Here is a 26,913-nt window from a genome sequence, read left to right on the forward strand (position 1 = left end):
GAAATTTCCAATTAGCATGAACAGGGGAGGGTGAATGGGTGAATGCAATAAGGTGTATCATTTACGTATTGCCCTATGTGTATGGCTAGAAGCTTTTGCAACTGAGGTCTGCCCTACTTTTCATGCTAATGGTAATGCTTGTCCTCCTAATGCAGCTGTAAACTTTATAAGCCCATAGGTAGACAGCATCACAAAATATTTACCCCTCCCCACTGGCCCACTCTCAAGCTTCTCTCCCCTTCCCCAATACACAAATGTACGTCAATGCTCTTGAGACCACTATCAACATATTGACCTTCAATTCTTCTACTTTGCAGCTTCCCTCTTATCAGGAGATGTCAGCATTTAGTGCAAGGACAAATGCTTGCCACTTGGTGAGTAATGTAGGCAATGCCTCCAAGAGACAAATAGCCCTTAGGGAGGGGGAAAAAGTCTTTCAAAAATGTTGATGCCCAGAGGAGGCATTTTCAGTCATCTCAGCTTAGAGGTCAAATATCCAAAATTAAAAAGGTTAAAAAAAAGAAAAAGAAGAAAGCAAGGAAGAAAAGAAGGAAACAATTTTCTTATCTCATAGTAATAAGGCAGTTTTCCTTAAAAAAAAAAGACTTAAGCCTTAAATTCTCTTTCCTAATCAAAATGTGCTTTTCCGTCTTTAGACTATTCCTCTTATATCCTGTATTATTCATGACGTTTAATTCTTGAAATAGCACATGGCTGAAAACAGAAGCTAACCTCTTGTCCACTATGAATTAAATCTTCTTTTCCTAGGACCTGTCTACAGTGCACAATTTGGGGTTTGCCAACATAATTATTTTTTCTGAAATAAGTTACAGCATTTTGCCTTTTCAATATATAGTTATACAATATATTGTTAACACAACATAGTTAATATAGTCAATATAGTAAATACAACTATAACACACGTGATATGATGCCACTGGTGATTTTCTTCATCCATGTAATTCTGAAATTTGACAGTATAGTTTTCATATTCTAATGAGCTGAGTATTACCTTTGCAAGGATAGAACAATAAAATAAATTCATAATATTCTTGTGTGGTTTGCCCCTGGGGTGGATTACCATAATGGGGGGATATTTGAGCCTTTCCCCAAGTCATTAAAAAACCTCCAGCGAGCAGCCCCTTGTCCTCTCCAGGGAGTGGGGGGAAAGGATCTTTAATCATAATAATCCTGGGGGGAGAAATCTCAGAAATAAGACATCTGCTTCTGTGCCTTGTTGTTTTGCAGAATAGCAATGATTGCTTTAGCAGCTTCTATTGCCATGTGTGTACAATAAGTAAATGAACATAAAATTGAATGAACGCATAAAAGAAGGATAAACCCACCCAGCTTAACAAATCTACTCTCTCACCTGCTGTGCCCTGAAACATGAAAGAAAGAATCACGGGATCATAAGGATTAATAAAATAACAGTCTCTGTTAACAATATTGACAGAAGGTATAGGAAAATTTGTCTGATGTGGGACCAACAGCTTAACTGCTTAATCCTTTTTTTTTTTTTTAAGGGCAACTCATTCATTTATTGTTTAAAGATTGCAAGACAACTTCTGAATTTCTGTAGCACAGTTTAAATGTTTTACTTTTTTGATAAATCAGAGTATAATAGAAAAAACAATTAGTTTCCAGTAATATCTATATCTCTATTCAGAATTAAGTCTTCCACAGACATGTAACCTGGAAACAAAATCCTGTTACAATAAGCAAAGCTTCAACAGAGCTGCTACTTTTCGGGCCAGGGAAAGGTTCATCCCTATAGGAGGAGGATGTGCTATGTAAAATGGCTGCAAGGTCACAGCCTTGAGGGCGCTGGAAGTCTATTATCCTATCCCACATTAAGTAGTTTGGTGAACTTCCAACGTCCGTTCATCTGCAACCAAGCTGGCAAACTTTAACTGATATTTCAAGCAGGTAAAAAATAAATTAAAAGAAATCCTTACACTGATGTTCCTTGATTCACACTGTTAAATGGTTCATTAACATGTAATTCTGGCTAAGAATTACATTTGAGACTCCTTGCTCAGATTTTGGTTAACAGTACAAATCTTTGAGAAATTCAAGTTCTTATTAATCAATAATTTGTCAGCTAGGCTACATTCAGGCATCAGCTGCAACTACAGAACAGGTGCACTGCCTCAGCGCTTTGGAAAGACATAATCTAGAACACTACTAGCAGACAAAATATCTGTTACTAGACAGCACAGGTGCAGTACAGCAAGACAAAAACATATATTCATGTGTGCCGCGGACCAGCCGGAGAAAGAGGATTTCACCGCCCAGGGTCAGAAGGGAAGGGGTAAGGAACTGAAGTAGCACCGACGAATGGGGTCAGAAGGACCAAGACAATTGATGGTTGCAAGGCAAATTTTACTGCGCTACAGTTGCAGATTATCTAGACTAGAAAAAGGAAGGTTGCCAGATGGTGGTTTACATTACCTACAGACTGTCTCGGCTCAAGGTTAACTTCCCTGGGAGGAAACCCATAAACCCAGAAGCATCAAAAATAACCTGCATGTGCAGGGGGAAGACAGCTTTGCTTGTCTCATTTTACATTCTTTCTGATCTCTGGGCCCTATGATTTATCTCCCATGGAATGGAACAAGGAGGGGAACAAGTAGGGACAGTCCCTTCGAGCAGCGGCGGCATGCCTGGCATGTCCTTACCTGCTCTCAAGGCTGACTGCTTCCCACAGGTCTTTTTTATTTTTTAACTTTTGCTGCAAAATAATTCCATGAAGTTTAGTGCCGAGAGTAGTGTACTGTTGCATGAGGATACGAAACAGACATGAGAAGATTATTATCAATAATAGGCAAATTATGGCCAGGGTAATAAATCCTGACAACCTTCCAGTAATCCAAGACTGAGGGTTTAACCACTTTAAATGATCCAGTAAAGTTTGAATTACATCTTCTGGCGAAACATCATCAAGATGTGTATTTTGTATATCCTGAATTTCAGCATTTAATTTCTTAAGATCAAGACTAATATTATTATCTGACCAAACACTCAGCAGATGCATTTTTACTTTTTCCCATTCCCAAATACAGTCACTGTACTTTTAAGGAGTAACACACATCCATGTATACTTTGCATGACAAGCTAAACGCATCCTCAATTTTAATGCTGTCATCTGATCTCCAATCCCCAAAATTGCGTTTTTAAATTCATCTAACTTGTTATTAATCCGTAAATCTATGTGACTTTGTAAAGATAAAGCAAGACTGGTATGTTGAGATAACTGATTAGCAAAGTGAGCATGATTAATACTCTGTGAAAGAGCAAGACCGGCAGTAGCCACAGTAGCAGACACAGCAGCCGACGCAAGTAAACTTACTATTAGCCACCCAAGAAAGCGTCTCCTCTGCAAGGCTTTAGAGAGTTCCACCCATGCCTGTACTCCAGTATCTTCATACCAAGGTTCTCTCAGATGTACAGGCACCATAACATACATGGGTTGCTTTAGTATAAGCACAGATTGCGTTCCTGCAGAAGGGAACATACAACTGCTAAAAATACAATTAACACAGCTAATATTATATCCTCCTTTGGAAGAATTACCAATGTTAATAGAACCACACAAACGTGTATATGGAGGAGCAACACAAGTTATAACAGGTGTATTGGAATAAGTTAGAGCTAGTTTCCATATATCCCAGTTCTTTTGAAATGTGATAAACCTATCTATGATGGGAAAAGAAGAGATAAGAATTGACACCTTGGTATAATCTATAGTACACCATATTTGGTTATTATTCCAAGATGCATTGCAATGTTCAAAATTGGATCCAGGAAAGTTAACGGTCGTAAGGCGAGGCAATTGATTTTTTGATTTTCTGTTAAGCATAGTAACCTTACGTCCAGCTATAAGTATCCCTTGTCCTCCAAGTAAACGCTTCATACAGAAATAATTTCCTGAATCTTCACCTGTAACCTTGGCTATAGTAATAGCGGAATCCCTAAGTGGTGAGGCGTATGAGATTTGACCTCTAATATTAATAGCTTGCCCATTTTATACCAAATGATGGTATCCTTAAGATCCTCTCGTCGGCTGGTAGCCGGGCATGTAAGAGTAATGTTGGTTCCTGTAAAACGAAGGATGCCTGGAGAGCCTGACAAACTAATTGATTGATCCGTTCCCTCATAAACATCTGTATGCTCATAACTAATAGCCTTTACACATCCAGTTTCCAGATTCAATGGGCTAAGACAGACAGGATGGGTACTAAACCAGTTAGTATAATTTACAGACATATTGATTTCTTTTATATTCCCAATAAGAGGCCCATAAACAGTTATCATTGTAAAATACAGGAAACTCTGCTTCAGACCAAGATATGGGTTGTAATAGTGGAGGATCAGGTACATAGGCCCAGTAAGTTGCTGCATTAACAGAGGGAACACATGAAATGGTTGCCAACATAACCAAAAATAAAGTTACAGGTGTAACAGGATTATTCTGTTGTTTCACTGACTCTTGAGCTCATGAAACCAGTTGTTTAATTTGTCCCCAAGTTGGAACATCACTCCTTTGAGTCGTCCTGGCAAGTGCTCTCCTCTTCTTCTTCTTTTTCTGAATCAACACTGTCAAATTTTCCGGAGAGGTGCAGAGCTTCTTCATCTTCTGAACTAGGTGAGCTGTGGCGAGCCATCTATTTGCTTGACTAAGCGCTCAGGAAGCCAGCAAGGTCCAGGCACTGATCTGGGAAAGATACACACGTGACCACGTCCCCAAATCAACACAGGATCAGGACCACGCCAAGTGCTGGTTAACGGATCTTTCCAGAGGACCTCCGGAGATTGAGAGGCCAATCTTGGCTCAGCCACCAACCTTCCCCCTGCAGAGCAGCCAAATTTGTCAACAGTGAGAACATTTAAAATAAACAGAGCATGATTTATAAGGTTATGTGGCGTTGTTCTATACAATTCCCCCCTTTTTATTTTTTCAATAGTTAGCTTTAAAGATCTATTTGCACGTTCTATAATACGTTGTCCTTGAGGGTTATATGGAATGCCTGTAATATGGGTAATTTTGTAATGAATTACAAAATGTTGCAAAAGCAGCGGGCCCATTATCTGTTTTAATAATTTTGGGAAGGTTCATGAAAGCAAAACAGTGTAATAAATGAGTGATAACATGTTTAGTAGCTTCTCCGGTCTGTGCTGTAGCACAGAGGAAACCAGAATAAGTATCGATAGTGACATGAACAAACTGTAATTTCCCAAAAGACGGGATACGAGTAACATCCATTTGCCATACATGTCTAGGTAATAATCCACGAGGATTAACAACATAATGTGGAACAGGAAGGTGAGGTAAGCATTGTGGGCACTGCTTAACAATTTGTGGGGCGGCTTCACCAGTAAGGGAAAATTGTGTGTGTAATGTAGCCGCCGACTGACGGTGTAAAGCGTGCAACGGCTGTGCTGCTTGTGAAGCAGTTTGATCATAACTTACCATAATATGAGGGTGTCCAGGACATGGACCATGAGTATCAAGAGTATGAAGATAATGAATGCAGTACATTAGCCATTCTTGACAGCATGACGAACGGAAAGGAGGAGTACGGTAAATTGGGACCTGTCCTGCTTTAGGGAAAAGAGATTGAGGAGGAGGAGTAACTTCAACTCTATTCTTGGGAGGAAAATGTACAGGATAAAGATCACGTTTAGATCGAGTTAAAACATCTGCAGTCGCATTAAGTTTAGTCAATGGACCAGGCAAGTTAGAATGAGCACGGATATACAGACCTGCAACAGGACCATCATGGGAACGAATAAGCTGTTGAAGCAAACAAAAAGAGGATGATAATTCAGGGTCATTAGTATGTCCTATGGTCGCAGTCTCCAGAAGAAATCACAAGCTAATAAGATATTTACTATCAGAAAACAAATTAAAAGATATAGAAGGCAAATGTTTAAAAGACATAATGACAGCATACAGTTCAACACGTTGAGCTGAAGTCAAGGAAGTTTCTTTAACGAGGTCTGTTCTGTGGTCAATGATTACAGTAGCCACTCCTGAAGAAGAACCGTCCGTAAAAACCAAAGGTACATGAGGAACAGGCTGTTGCCTAATTATAGAAGGAAAGATATGAGTTAAGTTTGCTGAATTGGATCAATTTATCAGCAGGGTAATGGCGTTCCAAGGTACCTGAAAATCCTGCAAGAGCAAGACCCCATTCATTACTATGTTGAAAAAGCCAATTTTGTTGACTAACTGAATAAGGGATAATAATTTGAGAAGGTTCTATACTTATAGGTTGTAAGCATCTAGTTCTACCTTGCATTATTAAATTACTAATAAGTTCATAATAAGGGTTAATAACTTTAGAGGGTGTAGTTTTCATATGAATCTATTCAATAATTCCAACAGTTTGCCATAAGACGGCAGTAGTCACATGAGGAGTTGGACAAATTATTAAGAAAATTGGAAGGTGAGTATGAATTCTAGTTAATTGTGTAGAACTGATAGATCTACTGACTATTTGTAAAGCTTGAAATCCTTCTGGAGTCATAGAGCGTGAAGAAGAAGGATCTGAATCACCTTTAAGAATATCAAACAAAGGCTGTAATTGAGCAGTAGTAAGTTTTAAGGAAGGCCTTAGCCAATTAATATCTCCAAGTAATTTTTGAAAAGCATTTCATGTTTTTAAATTATCAACTCGAATTTGCAGTTTTTGAGGCCTAATAGTAGTGTTATCAATATATTTTCCCAAATATAAAAAATGGAGATTGTCTTTGAATTTTTTTTGAGGCAATGACCAAGCCAAATGATTGTAAGGACTGTTGTAAAAATTGAAAAGCAGTCTCTAATAAAGAAATATTATCAGTGGCTAAAAGTATATCATCCATATAATGTATGAGATATAACGATGGAAACCTTTTTCTCACAGGAGTCAAGGCCTGAGCCACATATTTTTGGCATAATGTAGGACTATTTGCCATGCCCTGAGGCAATACTTTCCATTGAAATCTCCTCATGGGTTCCTTAAAATTTAAGGAAGGCAAGCTAAAAGCAAAATGTTTTCTATCTTCAGGAAACAAAGGAATAGTGAAAAAACAATCTTTTAAATCTATAACTAAAAGATGATTACTGTGTGGTATGGCTGTTGGAGAGGGTAGGCCTGGTTGAAGAGCTCCCATTATTAGCATAGTTTTATTAACAGCTCTTAGATCCTGTAATAACCTATATTTTCCAGATTTTTTTCTTGATAATAAAAATAGGAGTATTCCAAGGACTACTGGAAATTTCTAAATGCCCTAATTGTTCCAGTACTAATTGTTCTGCAGCTTCTCATTTCTCCTTTGTGAGGGGCCATTGGTCCACCCATACAGGGTCATCAGTCAGCCAAATAATTGGATCAGCAGTGAGTGGAGAATCCAAGGCGCCTAAGAAAAACCCAAACCTTGTCTATCATTTTTTATTTTCACATCAATAGGACTGACAGTTCCTTGTTGATTTGTTCCCAGCCCTTTTGTGGGAAGAAATCCTTGATCCAACATCATATTAGAGACTTGAGAGTTTGGACTATAAAGTAATACTCCCATTTCTTTTAATGTATCTCGGCCCCAGAGGTTTAAAGGCAGCCCAGGCAAAACATGAGGCTGGAAATATCCTGAATGGCCCTCACTATCTTGCCATAAAAAAAAACTGACTACTTTGCATAGGAGAAGAACTTTGTCCTATTCCGTGAAGTTCTGTAATAGTAGGACTAATGGGCCAACGTTTAGGCCAGTGTACCTGCGTCATAACAGAGACATCAGCTCCAGTGTCTAACAAACCTGAAAAAACCTTTCCATTAATGGTTCATTTCATTTCTGGACGTTCTTTCCCTATCTTCTGAATCCAGTAGGCAGCATTAGACGATCCAAAAGCCTTTGTTTCTCTCTTTTGATGTTGTAAAATTTGTCCATGAGGTACAAAGGGCAAAAGTAGCAATTGTGCAATTTTATCACCAGGAGAAATAGTTATTATATTTTTAATAGTTTGTGCCATGACTTTTATTTCTCCTTCGTAGTCAGAATCTATGACTCCTGGCATAACAGTTAAACCTTTCACGGCGACACTACTTCTTCCCAATAATAGTCCCATCAAACCCTTGGGTAAAGGTCCACAGATGCCCGTAGAGAGGGCCTGAGGACCCATTTCAGGAGTTAATACATATCGGGCGGAGGTACTGAGCTCCAGTCCTGCGCTTCCTGGTGTTGCTCTGGAGAGCGAGGATATTGTATGTTTTTGTTTTTGGTTAATGTCTGATTGATAATTTGAGGAGGATACACAGACATTGCCCTTATTATTTGTTGGGGCCGGGGAAGGCCCCGGGAGGAGTTCCCCGACAGTGGTGGCCCATCCTTGTGGGCCACTGAGCAACAATCTTGTGCCCAATGTTTTCCCCTATTGCATGTAGGGCATAAACCAGGGATTTTCTGACCATCTGGAGGTTTCTGAGTAGGGAAGGAAGGACTAGGGTTAGAATTAAAAGATCTACATTCTCTAGCAAAAGGACCTGCCCTTTCCGCATTTAAAACAAGTCTTTGTTTTCTTTTGATTGTTTTTAAACCCCACTTTAGTTAATGCTGCAGCCACAGCAGCACCCTGTATATAAGTAGGCCCAATGCCTGCACAAAGGCGAATATAAGCCTCCAATGTTCCCCGTTTTCTCCAAGGTCGAATCGCAGCCTGACACTCATTATTAGCATTTTCAAAAGCAAGTTGCTTAACTACAATTGTACCAGTGAGTCTGTCCACAATGAGTCTCCCCACCGCCTGTGACAACCTATCTACAAAATCAGCGTATGGTTCATCAGGTCCCTGTCTAAGTTTTGAAAGATCTTCAGTTTTGTGTGTAGAAGGACATTTCCTCCAGGCTTGTAATGCCAAATGATTTATTTGAGGATAAGCAACAAAGGGATAAGTTAATTGATCTTGTAAAGAAAGATATTGTCCTTCCCCAATCAGCATATGATAATCAACTGGAATATTATGGGCAGCATTCTTTTCTGCTTGTTCAGCAGCCCGTTCATAAAAATCAAACTTCCATATTAAATAATCTCCACCATTTAAACAAGCTCGTGCAATAGACTTCCAATCAGCGGGGGGAAGAGCTTCTCCTGTCAACCATAGCAGTAGTAAAAGGAGCAGTGGGCCCATATTGAGCACAGGCAGATTTTCAATCTTTCAAAACTTTCAAAGGGAGAGCCTGATGCTCCCTAGTAGCTTGTTGAGGATTATTAGGACCAGGTCTTTCTATGACGGGACAACAGAAAATAGGATCTTCTCCTCGTTTTATTGCTCCTTGTACAGCGCGCTGCAAGGGACTCAGCATTTTTACAGACGTAGATTTTTGAGGAAGACAGTCCTTATTAACCTGCAGCTTTTTCACTGACTTATCTATCACAGCCATTAGAAAACCATCCTCAGGATAGTTCTCTCTTTTATGTTTACAAGCCTCATCTGTTAAGTCAAAATGTTCCTCTTCATCTAAACTATTGAAATTAATTAGCTCTTTCGGTTTAGGAAGTGGCGACACAGTAGTTAATACAGTCTCTCCTTCTGTCAGAGGCTTATGTTTTTCTGACTTTACATTCAAATCAACACTATCATGAGAAGCATCTAAACATATTTTTATCAGATTCCACAAACTATATGTAACAACAGGAGTATGAGTAGGCCCTCGAGACTCGTAATAATTTTTTAAATCTTCTCCAACTTTCTGCCAGATTTCTGTCACCAGAGCCACCATCAGGAAACCAGGGAGATACACCATGGATATGCTGTAAAAATTCAGTCAACAATAAAGTTCAGAAACTTTATTACCCCGAGCTTTAAGCATCAAAAGTAAAACCTGAGCAAATAATTCATACATCTTTGAGCCCTTTTGCCCCATCTTATTTTACTTCTGACTATTGCCTCATGGCTCTATTCGTTTCACTTTTACTGGTGGCCACACATATTTTGCATAAGGGTTCTCTTACCTGCACTTTCTTTTTCTTTTAATTGCCTTCACGCTTCAGGTCCCTGTTCGAGTGCCACTTGCCGCGGACCAGCCGGAGAAAGAGGATCTCACCGCCCAGGGTCAGAAGGGAAGGGGTAAGGAACTGAAGTAGCACCGACGGGTGGGGTCAGAAGGACCAAGACAACTGATGGTTGCAAGGCACATTGTATTATGCTACAGTTGCAGATTATCTAGACTAGAAATCGGAAGGTTGCCAGATGGTGGTTTACATTATCTACAGACTGTCTCGGCTCAAGATAAACTTCCCTGGGAGGAAACCCATAAACCTAGAAGCATCAAAAATAACCTGCACGTGCAGGGGGGAGACAGCTTTGCTTGTCTCATTTTACATTCTTTCTGATCTCTGGGCCCTGGTGATTTATCTCCCATGGAATGGAACAAGGAGGGGAACAAGTAGGGACAGTCCCTTCGAGCAGCGGCCGCATGCCTGGCATGTCCTTACCTGCCCTCAAGGCTGACTGTTTCCCACACGTATGTTGCCTTGTTTAAGCCTCAAGCCCTCGATCCTTTGTTGAAATACAATAATTTCATTCCTATGGTTTTCAATACCAAAAACTCAACCTCCAGGAGGGCTAAAGTCTAATTTGTACTCCAAACCAAGTAGCAGTGCAGTTCGCTACTACTGAGACTGAATCCATAAAGACTTCAAGACCACGTCCAGAAGACAAGTTATTATATATAATACCCTAGAAGGTCTGAAACATAATTATCATATACATAGCTGGTCCTTCAGAGCTTTTTACCTATAACATGTTTTTTGATGAAAGTTATTTAATGTACTGGAGATAACTGTGACTTACTGATCAAATATTTGAATACTTATACTTACCTGGGATTTCATTTCTGCTGAAAGAAAAAGGAAGAACAGGACTCACTAAAACAAACAAACATTAGAAATGAAAGTAAAAATCTTAACACACACTATCACTTTTGGAAGCAGCATAGAGGGGCAGTCAACGGTAAAAAACTGGTTAAATACGTCAAAACTCTAGGCCAAAAATCCATTATTATTATCATCAGTGACAGTACCACAACTGTGCCCTTCAGAATTAATAATCACTCCTAAGAATCTTCATTTGGCACCAGATGATGCGGTTAAGAGAAACACTCTGGGAGGTTTTGAATCAGACTTGTTTTTTTGTTAGTCAAGTTACAGGAGAATTTTTAAAGTGGGGGGAAGGGAAGAACGAAACGGACCAGGAAAAGAATTTAAGCCGTCATCTATAAACCAACAAAGCACTGATAGTTCCGAACATTATGTCAGACACTAAAATGACTGATATAAGCTCAAGTGGTTTACAAAACCTATAAAAAGACTACACCAGCAAAGTCCCCATTTATCTGTAGAGTTCAGAAACTAAAACAAGGAATATTTTAGCTTAAAAGCTTATCTCAAGAGAATCATACACACTTCACATGAATAAAAATACCTGAAACCAAACATTTTTAAAAGCTCCAATACCCAAAATATAAAGAAAAATATTAATTCAGAAGACTCAATCAATCCATGATAATCACAAAACGGCTGGGCAATCTCTATCTCCCTTCCACACTAACCATCCATCCCATGGAAGACCAAGGGAGATCAGACCTTCCAGACTTACCTTCCAGACCTTCCAGACACCTGGCTGCTGCAAAATTCTATGGAGACTCCTTGTGGAACAGCAGTTTCCCATCTCTTGTGTCTCTCCCTATCATGATCATGATCATGTAGGAAGCAAGTCTGGCTGTGCTATTTCTTATCATTGTCTGTCACCCATCTGCAGCATGGTATTGTACAGATAAGGAAAAAGTAGTTCCCTTTCCCCCAGAAGGTTGAGGCTCAGGTACAGGGTAATTCTCCTGTGCACACAGTCATTATTTAGGCCGACTCAGTGACTTCAACAGGCTTAATCATGTGATCAGGTTTGTTGCCAGCTGCGTAATGCACCCACATCTGTAGATAGAGCCTCTCTAGGTCCATCGTGTATTGTTTGGTGTTGAACAGAGGGCTAGATGTTCTCTGCTTCCAGACTTTGCCACGAATTTTCTTCAGGTATTCTAGATCAGTTCCCACTTTCACAGCTATGTCTTCATATTCTTGTCTATTTTGAGCAATAAGCTCAAGACAGCCTAAACAAGTGAGCTGGGAAGCTGCAACTCGGGAAGCAAGAGTCTCTCCTGGCATAGTCACCACGGGTGTCCCTGACCAAAGGATATCCATCCCTGTGGTGTGTCCATTACAGAGTGGCGTGTCCAAGCAGACATCAGCCAGCTGGCCTCTCCGAACATGTTCCTCTTTAGGAGCAACAGGTGAAAAAATGATACGGTTCTGGGGAAGGCCCATATTTTGTGCATACTGTTGAATATTAGGTTCTCCTACTGCTGGAAAACGCAACAGCCACAGTACACTATTGGGAACACGCTTCAGAATATTTGCCCACATCTGCAAAGTAGATGGGTCAATTTTATATAACTGATTGAAGTTACAGTACACAATGGCATCTTCCGGTAACCCGTACTGAGAACGTGTGGTTACAATAATGGTACGGGGAACCTCCTCTCCAGTGGCAGCCTTAATGTTGATCTGGGTAGTTGCCAGTCCATTGCTAAGACTGAATCCATTAATTGTTATCTGAATTTGTCCTCTGTTAATCATTTCAATAACTGCCTCTGCAATAGTATTCATAGGAATGACAGGCATATTAAGAGCCGTATTACTGCTGTCTGCGTTGTCTCCTCCATCAGGACATTTCATCTTGACAATCTGCACATCTGGGAGACTATCAAGAAATGCTTTGAGGTCGATGCCATTCAGCACAATCCGATTGTCATAAATGTGCCCTTTGGACTGAAAATCGATGACTGCCTTCTTCTTCAGGTGAGGGAACATATTAGCATGATCGCCAATAAAGAAAGTATGGGGCATATAAGCCAGTTTCTCAGAATACTGCTCAGCAACTTCAGCAGGTGAAGTTTCCTGATCAGTGATGATATAATCCATGAAAAGCACGCCACTGGTCCCAGGGTAGCCCAGCCACATTGCCTGAATAGGAGCTGGCCTGAGAGCAAAGAGTTCATTTCGAGCACCCCTGGTATAACCATTCATATTTACAAGGATGTGTATACCATCTTGATGGATGCGATCAGCTGCTTTCCCATTGCATGGAATCTGAGAAAGATCAATGAAATGATGGGCTTCTGCCATCACCTTCGCTCGGAAGTTTGTGCCATCATCTGGGCTCAGGGCATAACAGAATACCTCAAATTTATCAGGATTGTGCATGCCTGGAATAGACTGCATAAGATGAGAAGTAGGATGATTCCCAAAGTCAGAACTCACGTATCCTACACGCAGTCGACCATCACTGAGCTTCAAGTCTTTTGGATGTTCGTACGGTGGTTTATGAAGGACACCGATCTCATCCAAGCAGAGGTTCCCATGGCTCTCAGCAATAGCCTTCCTGAAGCCATGAGAAAGAGGATAGAGCATACTATGATGAGGCTGCACAGAAGGCAACCGATTCCTCTCCAGCTGGTCAGCCACAATGCTGACCAACTTCTTCATTCGCTCATCATAGTCTGTCCAATCACAGACAATCTGCAGGCAATGAGCCAAATCACAATAAGCGTCAGGAAAATCAGGTTCAAGCTTCAGAGCAGTGCGATAAGAAGCAATTGCTTCTGGAATATTCCCTGAATACTTGTGAATGGAAGCCAGATTGCTGTGGGCATCCGCAAGTGCAGGGTTAATCTGAATGGCACGAGTATAACACTGCAAGCCTCCCTGAACATCCTGCATCTCCTTTAGAATGTCTCCCATGTTACAGTAGGCATCAGCAAAGGTAGGACTGATTCGAACAGCCTCCTTATAATGCATCAGAGCTTCCTGCAGTTTTCCCTGCTGCTGCAATACACTTGCTAAATTTGAATGGGCAACAGCAAACTCTGGGAAGACTTCTAATGCTTTACAATACAAGCGAACTGCCTCTTCAAAGTTTCCCTGGTCTCCTTTGATATTGGCTAGGTCATTCAGAGAGTCTGCATGGGTGGGACACAGCCGCAGAGCTGTATTATAACACTCTTCTGCTTCGGCAACACTGCCCTTCTCTTCCAGAGCCTTGGCTAGGTAGCAGTAAGCATCAGGGAAATGTGGTTGCAATTCAATAGCTCGCCTGTAGGTGTCTATTGCCAGATCTATCAGGCCTTGCTCATAGTATACACAAGCCAGGTTGGCATGTACCACTGCATGATTTGGGCTCAAGCTTAGGGCACAAAGGTAAGCTGCCACAGCTCTGTCAAAAATCCGTGCCTCTTTCAAGACATTTCCTAAATTGATATAAGCATCCAGAAAATTGGGGTCAAGCGTGACAGCCTTTTCAAAGTGATGAATTGCAAGCCAAATCTCCCCTTGTGCATTGAAAACACAGCCAAGATTACTCCAAGCTACTGCAAAGTTCGGTTGCGTCTCCATTGCTTTCAAATAACATGCCTTGGCTCCTTCCAAGCGACCCAGGGCTTTGAGCAGGTTCCCCAGGTCACTGCGAACACAGTACAAATCAGGATTGCACTGAAGAGCAGAGACGTAAGCTTGTACTGCCCCTTCCATGTCGCCTGCTGCTACCAAAGCGGCTGCCAGGTTAATATAACCATCGATGAAATCTGGTTTGAGATGCAATGCATGCCGGTAATGCTCAATTGCTTCCTGCAACTGCCCTCTTTCCTTGTACACATTCCCCAAATTCGAATAGGCTTCTGCCAGAAGAGCGTTCTGTTTAATTGCCAGAGTACTAAAGTGGGCAGATCTGTCCAGCCTTCGACACTGGAAGTGTAGAGATGAAAGTAATAAAAGTACTCCAGTATTGTCTGGCTCTTGTCTCCACAGCTGCATGCAGTGTCTCTCAGCTGCCTCAAAATCTCCTGCCTGATACTCTCGATGTACCAACTCAGCTAACCCTTGGAAGGAAAGCATACGTTTCGTTGGTTCTGTGCTGTCGGCCACGTTGCCCACAGAAGACACCATCTGGAGCTTCTGGAGAGAGTGAGAAAAGGGGGTAATTGAGTCCCGCTGCCGCCACTACTGGCAAGAATGTTTCTAGAGGTAGCAAATACGAGGGCAGCAGCCGTACCACTGCTTTGGCAGGCTTAAGCGGCGGCAACAGTTACAGGCACCGAACCTTAGGAACTCTGGTTGGCCATCTACCTCTCACGCTCTTGAAATCTTAATTCTTAACCCTGCCCTCTTCCACCATTTTTCTCCTAATCAGGGAATAAAAATTACCTATACACTTGCCTTAGAAGAAATCAGAAGTCAGTAGTCCAAACACTTTTTAAAGTTTTGTTTTCTGTCCAGTTGGAAAGGAAATACATGATTGACTTTACTTCATCATTCATATAGTCAATGTGGAAAACATTAGGGCCGTGAATTTCAATACAGTAAGATCAGATAATTTTAAATTGGCCTTCCCAAACCACTAAAAAGTAACCAATGTTGTATATAATGCTAAAATCTTAGAGACTGAGTTTGATATTTTAAAAGTTCTGAAAGGATTAGCTAATTTCTCTTCTCATGCCTCAAACCAGAGTATTACTTTTTTAAAAATAAATTTATTTATTTTTATTTATTTATTTTTATTTTGGCTGCATTGGGTCTTCAATGCTGCGTGTAGACTTTCTCCAGTTGCGGCGAGCGGGGGCTACTGTTTGTTGCGGTGCCTTGGCTTCTCATCACAGAAGCTTCTATTGTTGTTCCACAACTCTATGGGTTCCTTTTTAGGTCCTATGAAGAACCCTAGAAATTAATTCATGGAATTATAGGTTTTTGCAAAATTGTCAAAAGTGAGATATTTTCACTTCCATCAGGTAAGACCAGCGTCTCTTTCTTTGCCAATTTTCCTTCTATCATATTCCGCTATGTTGGATCATATTGGAATGGCCACAGGCTTTTTTGAAATCTGGCTAAGGAGATTTTCTTTTGTTCTGTGGTTCGCGGACCTCTCACTGTTGTGACCTCTCCCGTTGTGGAGCACAGGCTCTGGACGCACAGGCTCAGCGGCCATTGCTCACGGGCCTAGTCGCTCCGCGGCATGTGGGATCTTCCAGGACCGGGGCACGAACCCGTGCCCCCTGCATCGGCAGGTGGACTCTCAACCACTGCGCCACCAGGGAAGCCCTAAGGAGATGTTTTAAGTGAGGCTATTATGTGATATTCAGACATCACCATATGTAATTGACTATATACTATCCCATTACAGGAATAACTTCCAGTACTCATACTGACTACTCTACTGACTTAACTAGCACAAGACACAGAAGCATAAGGACAAAAACCACCTTACAATATAGCCATGTCTTGCACTTCACAGCTCTCAAAGCATGTGCGTTTGAAGAAGAAAAAAAGAACTGAAAAGTACAAAACCAGAAGCTATTCTGTGGGAAATTATTTCAATCATCAGGCATGTGAAAGATAAGTCAAAGATTCAGTTCTCATCAATGCTTAGTCAAAACGGAAATTTTCTTCTGTCAAGAATATACTCCAGGGGCTTCCCTGATGGCGCCGTCGTTAAGAAGCCACCTGCCAATGCAGGGGACAAGGGTTCGAGCCCTGGTCTGGGGAGATCCCACATGCCACGGAGCAACTAAGCCGGTGTGCCACAACTACGGAACCTGCGCTCTAGAGCCCGTGAGCCACGACTACTGAGCCTGCGAGCCACAACTACTGAAGCCTCCGTGCCTAGCGCCCGTGCTCTGCAACAAGAGAAGCCACCGCAATGAGAAGCCTGTGCACCGCAACGAAGAGTAGCCCCCACTCCGTGCAAGTAGAGAAAGCCTGCCTGCGCACAGCAACGAAGACCCAACACAGCCAAAAATAAATAAATAAATAAATAAATAAATAAATGAATATATTCCATGAACAATGTGTGTAATGGAATGGTGTGAATGAGTATTTTATCAGAATCCCTGTAATGCACAAACCTATAGCAGTACTGAAATCAGTAATGCATTTATAATAGTAAATATTTATGAGGAAGTAATCCTTAGAGGTTTTCTCAAAAGTTAACAATGAAAATTAATGTGACATTATCAGTAATAAATTGTGAAGCTGAAATAAACTTTTCTAAACTATTAATAACTAGAAGCAAATTCTAATCAACCATGTTACAAGAAATCTATGTCTAAAAACTACAAAGTTTATTTCTTAAAATTTGATTTCGAAAATACATAAACTGTCGTATGAGGAGGCAGTTAAAGAATATATAGCTAAAAGAGTGGGGGAAAAGTTTTATAGAGACACATCTGGCAGTAGTTCATTTCTAAATGTCATTTTTCTAGATTTTGTGACACCTATAGTATTGATATTTGAAAGCATTTAAAAAATTGTAATTTGAAGATTTGCTACTTCCAGGTAAAATAAAATATTTTGAAGCAAAACAACGTTTCCACTGAGAAAAACAACAAAAAGCCAAATAAAATAGCCAGCATTCAATCAAAAAGTTCTAGACAAACCAAGAGATAGAATCATATGGCTAAAATTCTAAGAAAAGAACAGATAATACAAAAATATTTATATAACATATTGTGTATCTTTATCAGGAAAAGTCTTTATCAAGAAAAGACTTTAAAATCATCAGAATTAATATTATATTTTATTTGTATATTATATTTATATATAGATATTTATATAAAGAACTTAAAGATAAAGCCCTAGTTAAGGCAGTGACAATAGCAGTAGCAGTGGGAGTGAAAAGAAATGGTTATATTCAAGCATATTTTGTCAGGAAAAGTCCAAGATCAAATGTCTGACTGCACACATGGGATGGATAGACGGAGTGGGAAAAATCAAAGTTAACTATAGAGGTTCTAGTGAAGATGGGGTTGCCGTCACCCAACCCAAGGGGCTGCGATCATCCCCAAGGTCTAGGAGACTCAAAGGGAAGGTCATGGTCAGAGGCAAAGGTAATTGGTGGGAAAATAAGACTCCCAGTCTCTCCATCTCCTTATACCAGTTTTTTTTTTAACATCTTTATTGGAGTATAATTGCTTTACAATGGTGTGTTAGTTTCTGCTTTATAACAAAGTAAGTCAGTTATACATATGTCCCCATATCTCCTCCCTCTTGCATCTCCCTCCCTCCCACCCTCCCTATCCCACCCCTTTAGGTGGTCACAAAGCACCGAGCTCATCTCCCTGTGCTATGCGGCTGCTTCCCACTAGCTATCTATTCCTTATACCAGTTTTGTTTTTCTGCTCATATACGTAGCAGCATTTCATTCAAGGGGAAAGTCATTGATCTGACTGGTCAAATTAAACAACATAGTTCAAGGCACATTTACAGTGGTTAGTTCCTCCACAATTTAGAAAGTCACATTCACAATTTCCCTCTTCCTACACCGCGGAACACATTGGCCATTCCTCCAAAGTTTCCACTCCACAGAGTGGACCAGAGATGACGTTAGCCCAGAACTGAGAGCTTGGCATGAGATGGTGTCAGCCCCACGTAGAGCTCTGGCATAAGTTATAACCCAACCCAGCTCTACAGAGAGCTCTGCATGGAATCCTGGGAGTAAACTCAGCCATAATAATGTGATTCTGTTTTTCATTTGCTTTTCTTCCTTGCTTAACTTTCCCTGGCCACTCTGACAAACAAACTTTCAGGCATTCCTGGGCCACTCACTAACTTTATTCCATTTAATCTCATCCAGATTCCCAAGAAAATTACTAACTATAAGGAGGGAAATTTAGAACATGGTGATTTTTAGATGCCTGAAATGTACAAGTCATTGAATCCAGTTAACTAGCAAATTATCTGGATCTCAAATATGCCAGTAGAATAGCAGACTAAGCTCAATTTAATGTACTCTTACTGGAGACACATGTAAATTCTGGGTCAATTTTGAAAAAGTTAAAAGCACATAGCTGAGATTAAAAGAAAGAAAGGAACACCTGCATGTTTCAGAAAGTAACAGAGAAATTAAATCCAGAGAAAGAAGAGCGGACTGATGTCTGTGGGTTCCGTTCCTTAGTATAGGCCTTATGTAAATAGGGGCTGGAGCTAGAAATCTAACATTACCTTGAGGCCAGGAATTTAGACTCAGGATGGAACAATATTGAGAAGTTGGTACAGATATCCCACAGAAATTTCATGAGGAACTGCTTAGTCCATTAAGAGGGCCAAGGGCGGTGGTGAGGAAGATTGATATCTCTTGAAAACCTTCAGGTACAGAAGACATCAACACCTCTGAAAAGTAGGCCTCTCCTTCCCAGCGTTGTGATGGCCAGGTTGTCACTAACCTGTAAGGCCCTGTATGAATCAGAAACTGCAAGGAGAGTAATTCAAAGAAAAACAGATGCAGGATGGGTGTGGCAATAAATCCTAGGACCCTATCAGAAACAAAATTAAAACCACTCTAAAGGGAAATTTTAACAAACCAGAGCAGATAGTATCCTAACCAGAATAGAATAATAATTCTGAGGAAGTTACTTTAGTTATTTAAGTAATATTCAATGCATTTCCATGGCCAGGCCCTTTTGAAGAATTCTAAAACATATACAAACAATTCGTTTACATCTTATATATCCCACCATCCAGAGCCAAATTCACTTAAGTACTGTACTGGTGGAAATTGGGCAGCACTATGGAGACAATAAAAAGGTGTTTACCATCAAAAAACATCAAGGTAAGAAAGATAATGTCTAATTTTTAATTATCTTGTGGTTTATTGAAATCTTTTGGAAACCCAAAATAGAGAAAACCTAGGAGGCAATGAAGACTTAAATCTTTAGAGATTTATCAACTCATCTATAAAAGCTTTATTAATCTCTTCTTTTAATACCATTCCGGAGAGGTATAAATGTGTCCAGTGATAGGGTTGAAGAAGCCTGAGAGAATTTCAATTGTTTACTATTCTTGGTCAGCTATTAAGACCTTTCAGGAGCATCTTGATTTTCATGGCATCATCCAACAAAAAGCAGGATATTTTACAGAAAGTCCTCGTCCACTTTTTGGCTTGCTTTTGTGTTTATGTTTTTGGTTTTCTCACATTGGGCGGTACATTAGTCTACCTATTGCATACTCCCTCATTCATGCATGCATTTATTCAAACAATATTTACTGAGTTGAGATATTTAATTAACACCCAATAAATGATGTTTAGATGAATGAATGCGCTTTTTATCAAAGTAAGTGTAAGTACTGAGAAAAATTACAGAATGTATGATCCCAGCCCCACAAAAGTGTATAATTGTGTTGAGGATATAACATATGCTGGTGAAATAACTAATATATCATATTGGACAGTCTCTAAGTTCAAAAATGAGTTTTTATAAATAATCAGAGCCTAAGGAGGACAAAGAAGGGACAGTTCATTATGGGTTGAATCTATCAATAAATGTACATTTCAGATGAGATTTGAGATTGACCGTAAAGAAAGAAGAGGACTTAGATATATGAACAGAGAACAAAAAAGGCATGGTGATAGCATGTGCATAGATAGTGGGGCCCATATTTATGTTCTTCATTAAAGACAGTCAGAGATAACCCAAATATAACTGTTTCCATGGGTCCATTCTCAGTATCCAAACAAAACGGCAAATCCTATCTTAGTAAAACTAATGAAAAACACAGTCTTTAACAAAGACATTGTGAAGGAAAGGGGGAGAGGAAGGCTTGCATCCCACACCACACAACAAAACTTATTTAATTATTTGTTTCATTTTCTCCCTCTGAAAATTTCCTCTCCCTTTCTCTGTACGTCTCTCTTCTCCCACATCTGGCCACACTCTACCAGCCACCTTTCCAGATCTTTCCAGAACTCTCCATCCTAGTTTCACTATGCCACAAGTTAAACATCTCACAGGTCTCCAGGACGCATCCTCATCACTTATTCCACAAAGACAAACAAAGGACACTTCTCAGGATCACGTTTCTTGGAAGGAAGAAGTCACGAGGAGTGATTATAAATAATATAAGGTGGAGAGCAGTGACTTAAAATACCATTTTTCCTCTTAGAATGTGAATACAGGGAACTTTGGGAAACTAGAAAATCTAGAAAGGATTCATTGATAATTATTTATTTTCAATGAATAAAATAAAATGTACTCATACGGCTAAACTCTGACACATTAACTTTTTCAAAAGTTGCTTTCACACACCTTCACTATTGGGATGTTTGATAAACACATCTTTCTTCTTTCTTTGCAGATACTGGCACCAAACTTTCAAACAATAAGAACCTTCCCATAAGTCCCTTGCCAGGCAAGATTAAGGTATAACAATCCAAACAGATTTTTGCAGAAGATAACTGGTTGAAAGCACAGGAAAAGAGCTGGGTTTCTCTTTTTCAACGGTCACATAATGAGTAATGTGGGAATTGGTTTACAAAGTCTCTCTCCATGAGGGGCTAAGGTTAAGATTAGAACTTCTGAGGCCAGAGAGCAAAATAACTACAACAACACACATATTTTCAAGAGCCGCCCTTTGGATGTGAGGGATTGATTTTTCCCACTCTTTTTTCAGCAGCCCACCTGGTGTCTTTAGTAAATGACATAAGAGAATACAGTGTGGCCAAGAAGGCTTAGATTTCCTTAGCCCCAAGTCAGATATTCTCAAGTGACTGTCCACTCAAATTAAAAAGAGAGATTTACAAGAGGAAACTGGATACAACTGAGTGTACTTTTATTTCAGCCCTTTACCTGAATCTTTTGTTTTGTTTTCAGTTCTCCACTGAAGTTGCCTACATTAATATATTTTTAAGAACATTTCCTTACGTTGAAGTATTCATTCAGTATATTCATTTACTATAATTGAGAAAAGCCAAATGACTTAGGCAAATTCATTTCTATATTGCCACAGCAGTGTATTGTGAACTAAATGACACCTGGCAGTTGTTTACTCAGATACTAACTCAGTTAGAAGGCAGAACAAGGATACCTACCCATTCAGGGAAGGAAAGGTCACTTAGCCTCTGTAGCTGTCTTAGGTCTCTTATCATCACAGTAACAAATTGAAGACTAAAAACCATACGATCATCTCAATAGATGCAGAAAAAGCTTCTGAAAAAATTCAATATCCATTCATGGTAAAAACTCTCCAGAAAGTGGGCATACAGGGAACATACCTCAACATAATAAAGGCCATATATGACAAGCCCATAGCTAACATACTCAATGGTGAAAAGCTGAAAGCATTTCCCCTAAGATCAGGAACAAGACAAGGATGCCCACTCTCACCACTTTTATTGAACAGAGTTTTGGAAATCCTAGCCACAGCAATCAGACAAGAAAAAATAAATAAATAAAAGGACTCCAAAATGGAAAGGAAAAAGTAAAACTGTCACTGTTGGCAGATGGCATGATACATAGAAAATCTGAAAGACACCATCAAAAAACTATTCGAGCTCAAACATGAACTTGGTAAATTTTCAGGATACACTAGATTTCTATATATAAATTTTGTATTTCTATACACTCACAGTGAACTATCAGAAAGAGAAATTAAGGAAACAATCCCATTTACAATCACATAAAAAAGAATAAAATACATAAGAATAAACCTGCCTGAGGAGGTAAAAGACCTGTACCCAGGAAACTATATGACACGCATAAAAGAAATGAAAGATGACACAAACAGCTGGAAAGATATACCATGGTCACGGATTGGAAGAATTAATATTGTTAAAATGACCATCATACCCAAGGACATCTACGGATTCAATGCAGTCTGTATCAACATATTAAGGGCATTTTCCACAGACCTAGAACAAATAATTTTAAAGTTTGTATGGAAACACAAAAGATCCTGAATAGCTAAAACAGTCTTGAGAAAGAAGAACACAACTGGAGGAATCATGCTCCCTGGCTTCAGACTGTGCTACAAACCTACAGTAATCAAAACAGTATGGTACCGGCACAAAAACATCCATCACTGCAACAGAATAGAGAGCCCAGAAAGAAACCCATGCACTTATGGTCAATGAATCTATGACAAAGGAGGCAAGAATATGCAATGGAGAAAAGTCTGGGCTTCCTTAGGGATGGTTTCATCAATTAATTTGTTTTCTTAAATGGACCATACTTTTCCATGTCTTTGTATACCTTGTGAGTTTTTTGGTTGAACATTTGGCTTTCAAATATTATAATGTGGTGTCTATGGAAATCAGATTCTCCCACTTTCCCAGGGTTTTCTGGGCTTTTGATTTTTGAAGGCTGTAGTAGTCTGTTTGTTTAGGGACCTTTCCAAACTAGTTTTGCAATGAGTGTACTCCTTATCGTACGTAGGCACTGAAGTCTCTGTTCCTTTAGTTCATGTTTAGCTAATGTTTTGACAGAGATGTCCTTGAATTCCTGCACCTAAGACAAACAAAAACAAATATACACAAGCACATCCACATGCACACTCAAAACCACACACCTCTCCCCATTGTGCAGATTGCTGGATCACTCCTTCAACATTTAGCTGACCTGCACTGAGTTCAGGGCTCAGCCCATGGTAAAAGCTTAGAGACTCCTCTGGTGTTTTCAGAACATGCATCTTATCTTGAGTATGCATGTGGCTTTCTTAATTTCTCTGGACACATGTGTACTTTTTGTATGTTCTAAGTTCCCAAAGAATCTCCCCCAACTTTTGCTCCTGCATCTTATGTGGTCTATTGTATTTCAATGCACAGTCTTCTGCCCCAGCCATCTGTGCTTTGTTAGTTCACCTTGCACTTTTTTTGAGCAATGACCGCTGCTTTTCCAGACTGTGTTCCAGGTTAGCTAAGACAGAGATAAGCATCTTGTGTCAGTCCTTCAGGTAGCTCCCAGACAGGTTAGAACAGATACACATAATAATCCGAGAGTATGGTCTCTTCTGCTCCCTCCTGAAGCAGGATTGAGGGTCCCATACTAGGAATGGTCTGCTGCTACTTTAAGACTATCACTGCATTAAGACCCCACCACTTTAAGACCACCACTACACTAACAGTAGATGGGGCAAGGGCAAGTAAAAATGCCACAAAGCTTTCCTGCCATTTTCAAATTGCCTCTTCCCTGGTTCAGTATGTGTTTGGTTGCTGTAAATCTTTGCCTGATTTCAGGACTAAGAGAAACTCAAGGAACGCCACAACAAGAAACAATATAATCAAACTCTCAGATGCCAAAAGACAGAGAAAGAATCTTTACTCCCAAAGGAGAAAGAAAAAACAAATTTGTTACAAAGCAGGGATCCTCAAAAAGATTCATAGCTAATTTCCTATCTGAAACCACGGAAGCAAGAGGCCAGACATATATATTTAAAGTGCTGAAGGAAAAAAATTGTCCACCAAGAATTCTATATTTGCCCAAACTGGTTTCAAAACTTAGGGAGAAATTAACACATTCCCAGATGAACAAAGGCTGAGGGCGTTTGTTTTACAACTTCCTAACACTGCCCTATGACAAATGCTAAATTGAACCTTCAGCTTGAAATGAGAGGACACTAGACAGCAACTCGAAGGTGTATAAAGAAATAGAAATCTCCATGGGCAGATACTAAAGCCAGTATTGTGCTACTGGCTTGTAACGCTAGTTTTCATTTCTTACATGATTGAAAAAACAAATGCATAAAATAATCATAAATCCATGTTATTGGGCTCACAAAGTATAAAGGTGTAATTTGTGACAACAATAATGTAAGGAGGAGGAATGGAACTGTAGAGGAACAGAGTTTCTGTGTGCTCTTGAAGTTGGTTCCAATTCAAATGATATTGGTTGAACTTTAGAAGGGTAAATGTAATCTTCTTGATAACCACAAAGAAAATATCAATAGACTATATGCAAAAAGAAATGAAAAAGGAATCAAGAGTTCACTACAACAAAATCGGCTAAGCACAGAAGAAGTCAGTAATGGAGTAAATGAGGGGCAAAAAATGCATAAGACATACAGAAAACAGCCAGGAAACAGACAGAATTAAGTTCTTCCTCATCAGTAATTTTTGAAAAAATGGATTAAGCTGTCCAATAAAACGATAAATATTGGCAGAATGGACTTTAAAAACATCCATAATCCAAGTATATGCTGTCTGCAAAAAACTCACTTGATTTCAAGAGACACAAGTTGGTTGAAAGTTAAAGCACAGAATAAAATATCCCATGCAAATAGTAACAAAAAGAAATAAAGAGAGAGAAAGAAAAAGGAAGGAAGGAAGGAAGGAAGGAAGGAAGGAAGGAAGGAAGGAAGGAAGGAAGATAGATCTGGGATGGCTATGTTAATATCACACAAAATAAACTTTAAATCAAAAACTATCACAAGAGGAAAAGGAGGCCACTATATGTTGATAACAAGTTCAATCTATCAAGAAGATATAACAACTATAAACATATATGTACCAAACATCCCCCAAATATGTGAAGCAGACATTGACAAAATTGAAGGAAGAAATAGATAGTTCTAAAATAATAGTTGGAGATCAATACCTTGCTTTCAATAATGGATAACACATCTAGACAGAAGATCAGTAGAGAGGTAGGGGGACTGAATAACACATTTAACCAACTAAACCTAACAGCCATATATAGATCACTCCACTCAACAACAGCAGAATACACATTTTTCTCAAGTACACATGGAACATTCTCCAGGAAAGACCATATGTTATGCCACAATACAAGTACCAATACATTGTTAAGAAACTGAAATCATACAAAGTATCTTCTTTAGCCACAGTGAAATGAAGGTAGAAATCAATAACAGAACCATTGGTAGCCATTTCCCATCATGCCTGCCACACATGATATAAAGCAATGAAGGGAAAAACATAATTGACCATTTAGAAAAGTGGGAAAGAGGACATACCATTGACACAGAGTGTGTGCTGTTTCCCGTTGTCAGGGATAGAAATAAATTAGCATCATTTATTCATTAGTGTGTTAATTTCTTGGTCAATCATTGCGCAGCCAGTGTTTCTGCCTGATGGGAAGTTTTCCTATACTCAGTGTTGAGTGGAGACAACCTTGAAAGGGACATTTAAAAGGATTATACTGTGATGGGCTTAGCAGTACCCTTCCTCCTATGCCAGTATTTAGGCTGGGGTATTTCCATGCAGTGTGTACAATCGTAGGCCCCAGGTCACCAGAATTTAGTTGGATTCGTTTTGTTAATACATTCCCTCAGTACTTTGTCTTTTATTTGACTGGTGCATTTACTTCATTCTTTATTATCACTGCGAAACAACTTTGTTTCCTGTTCAGATGCCAAAAAGTGGATATCAATACCTCCTGAGTTTTACACATCACAGATCTGTTTTACATATCAGAGACAGAGACAGCAACTATTTCCAATGACTTTGAGACATGCTTTGAACATGTGATTAACATGTGGAGTGTTGAAATGTGTGTCGAGCTCATTATACTTGCTCTAAAAGGTTTCAAACTGCAAAGATTTAAAAATCTTTATCTTTGAATAGTTTTCCTGTGCTGTCCCTTTGTGTCAGACTGTTAATGTGCAGTCTGGCACCTTCAAATAATGTGGCTTTGTAACCAATTATTTACATGTTGTTTTATCCACAGAGAATCTTTTTTTTAATAAATTTATTTATTTTTGGCTGTGTTGGGTCTTTGTTGCTGCACATGGGCTTTCTCTAGTTGGGGTGAGTGGGGGCTACTCTACATTGTGGTGTGCGGGCTCCTCATTGCTGTGGCTTCTCTCGTTGCGGAGCACGGGCTCTAGGCGCTAGGGTTTCAGTAGTTGTGGCACGCGGGCTTCAGTAGTTGTGGCTCAGTGGCCCTAGAGCACAGGCTCAGTAGTTGTGGCGCACGGGCTTAGTTGCTCCGCGGCATGTGGGATCTTCCCAGACCAGGGCCCGAACCCATGTCCCCTACACTGGCAGGAGGATTCCCAACCACTGTGCCACCAGGGAAGTCCCCACACAGAGAATCTTAAGGT

At 39.8% G+C, this 26,913-nt stretch overlaps 2 protein-coding genes across 5 annotated transcripts in view; both read right to left on the bottom strand.

Moving 5' to 3' along the window:
• Positions 1-15,036, bottom strand: part of LOC125963839 (UDP-N-acetylglucosamine--peptide N-acetylglucosaminyltransferase 110 kDa subunit-like) — a 302,450-nt gene extending 287,414 nt beyond the window's left edge. Inside the window, exons 1-5 of one of the 4 annotated variants that reach the window (XM_049707403.1) lie at positions 11,639-15,036; positions 9,994-10,158; positions 5,958-6,178; positions 5,474-5,797; positions 1,503-4,853 (exon numbers count right to left, since the gene is read on the bottom strand). In XM_049707403.1, the coding sequence (XP_049563360.1) occupies positions 11,896-15,036 (3,141 nt within the window). In that variant the 3' untranslated portion in view covers positions 1,503-4,853; positions 5,474-5,797; positions 5,958-6,178; positions 9,994-10,158; positions 11,639-11,895. Of the gene's footprint in view, positions 1-1,502; positions 5,798-5,957; positions 6,179-9,993; positions 10,159-10,863; positions 10,909-11,339 lie in introns of those variants that run through there. The other 3 variants (XM_049707402.1, XM_049707401.1, XM_049707404.1) reach the window with 3 other exon arrangements.
• The window catches only part of LOC125963841 (UDP-N-acetylglucosamine--peptide N-acetylglucosaminyltransferase 110 kDa subunit-like), a 673,346-nt gene that overhangs the window by 26,923 nt on the left and 619,510 nt on the right, over positions 1-26,913 (bottom strand). The gene's annotated exons all lie outside the window — the stretch shown is intronic.

Source organism: Orcinus orca, chromosome 3, assembly GCF_937001465.1.
Source record: "Orcinus orca chromosome 3, mOrcOrc1.1, whole genome shotgun sequence".
Taxonomy (NCBI): Eukaryota; Metazoa; Chordata; class Mammalia; order Artiodactyla; family Delphinidae; genus Orcinus; species Orcinus orca.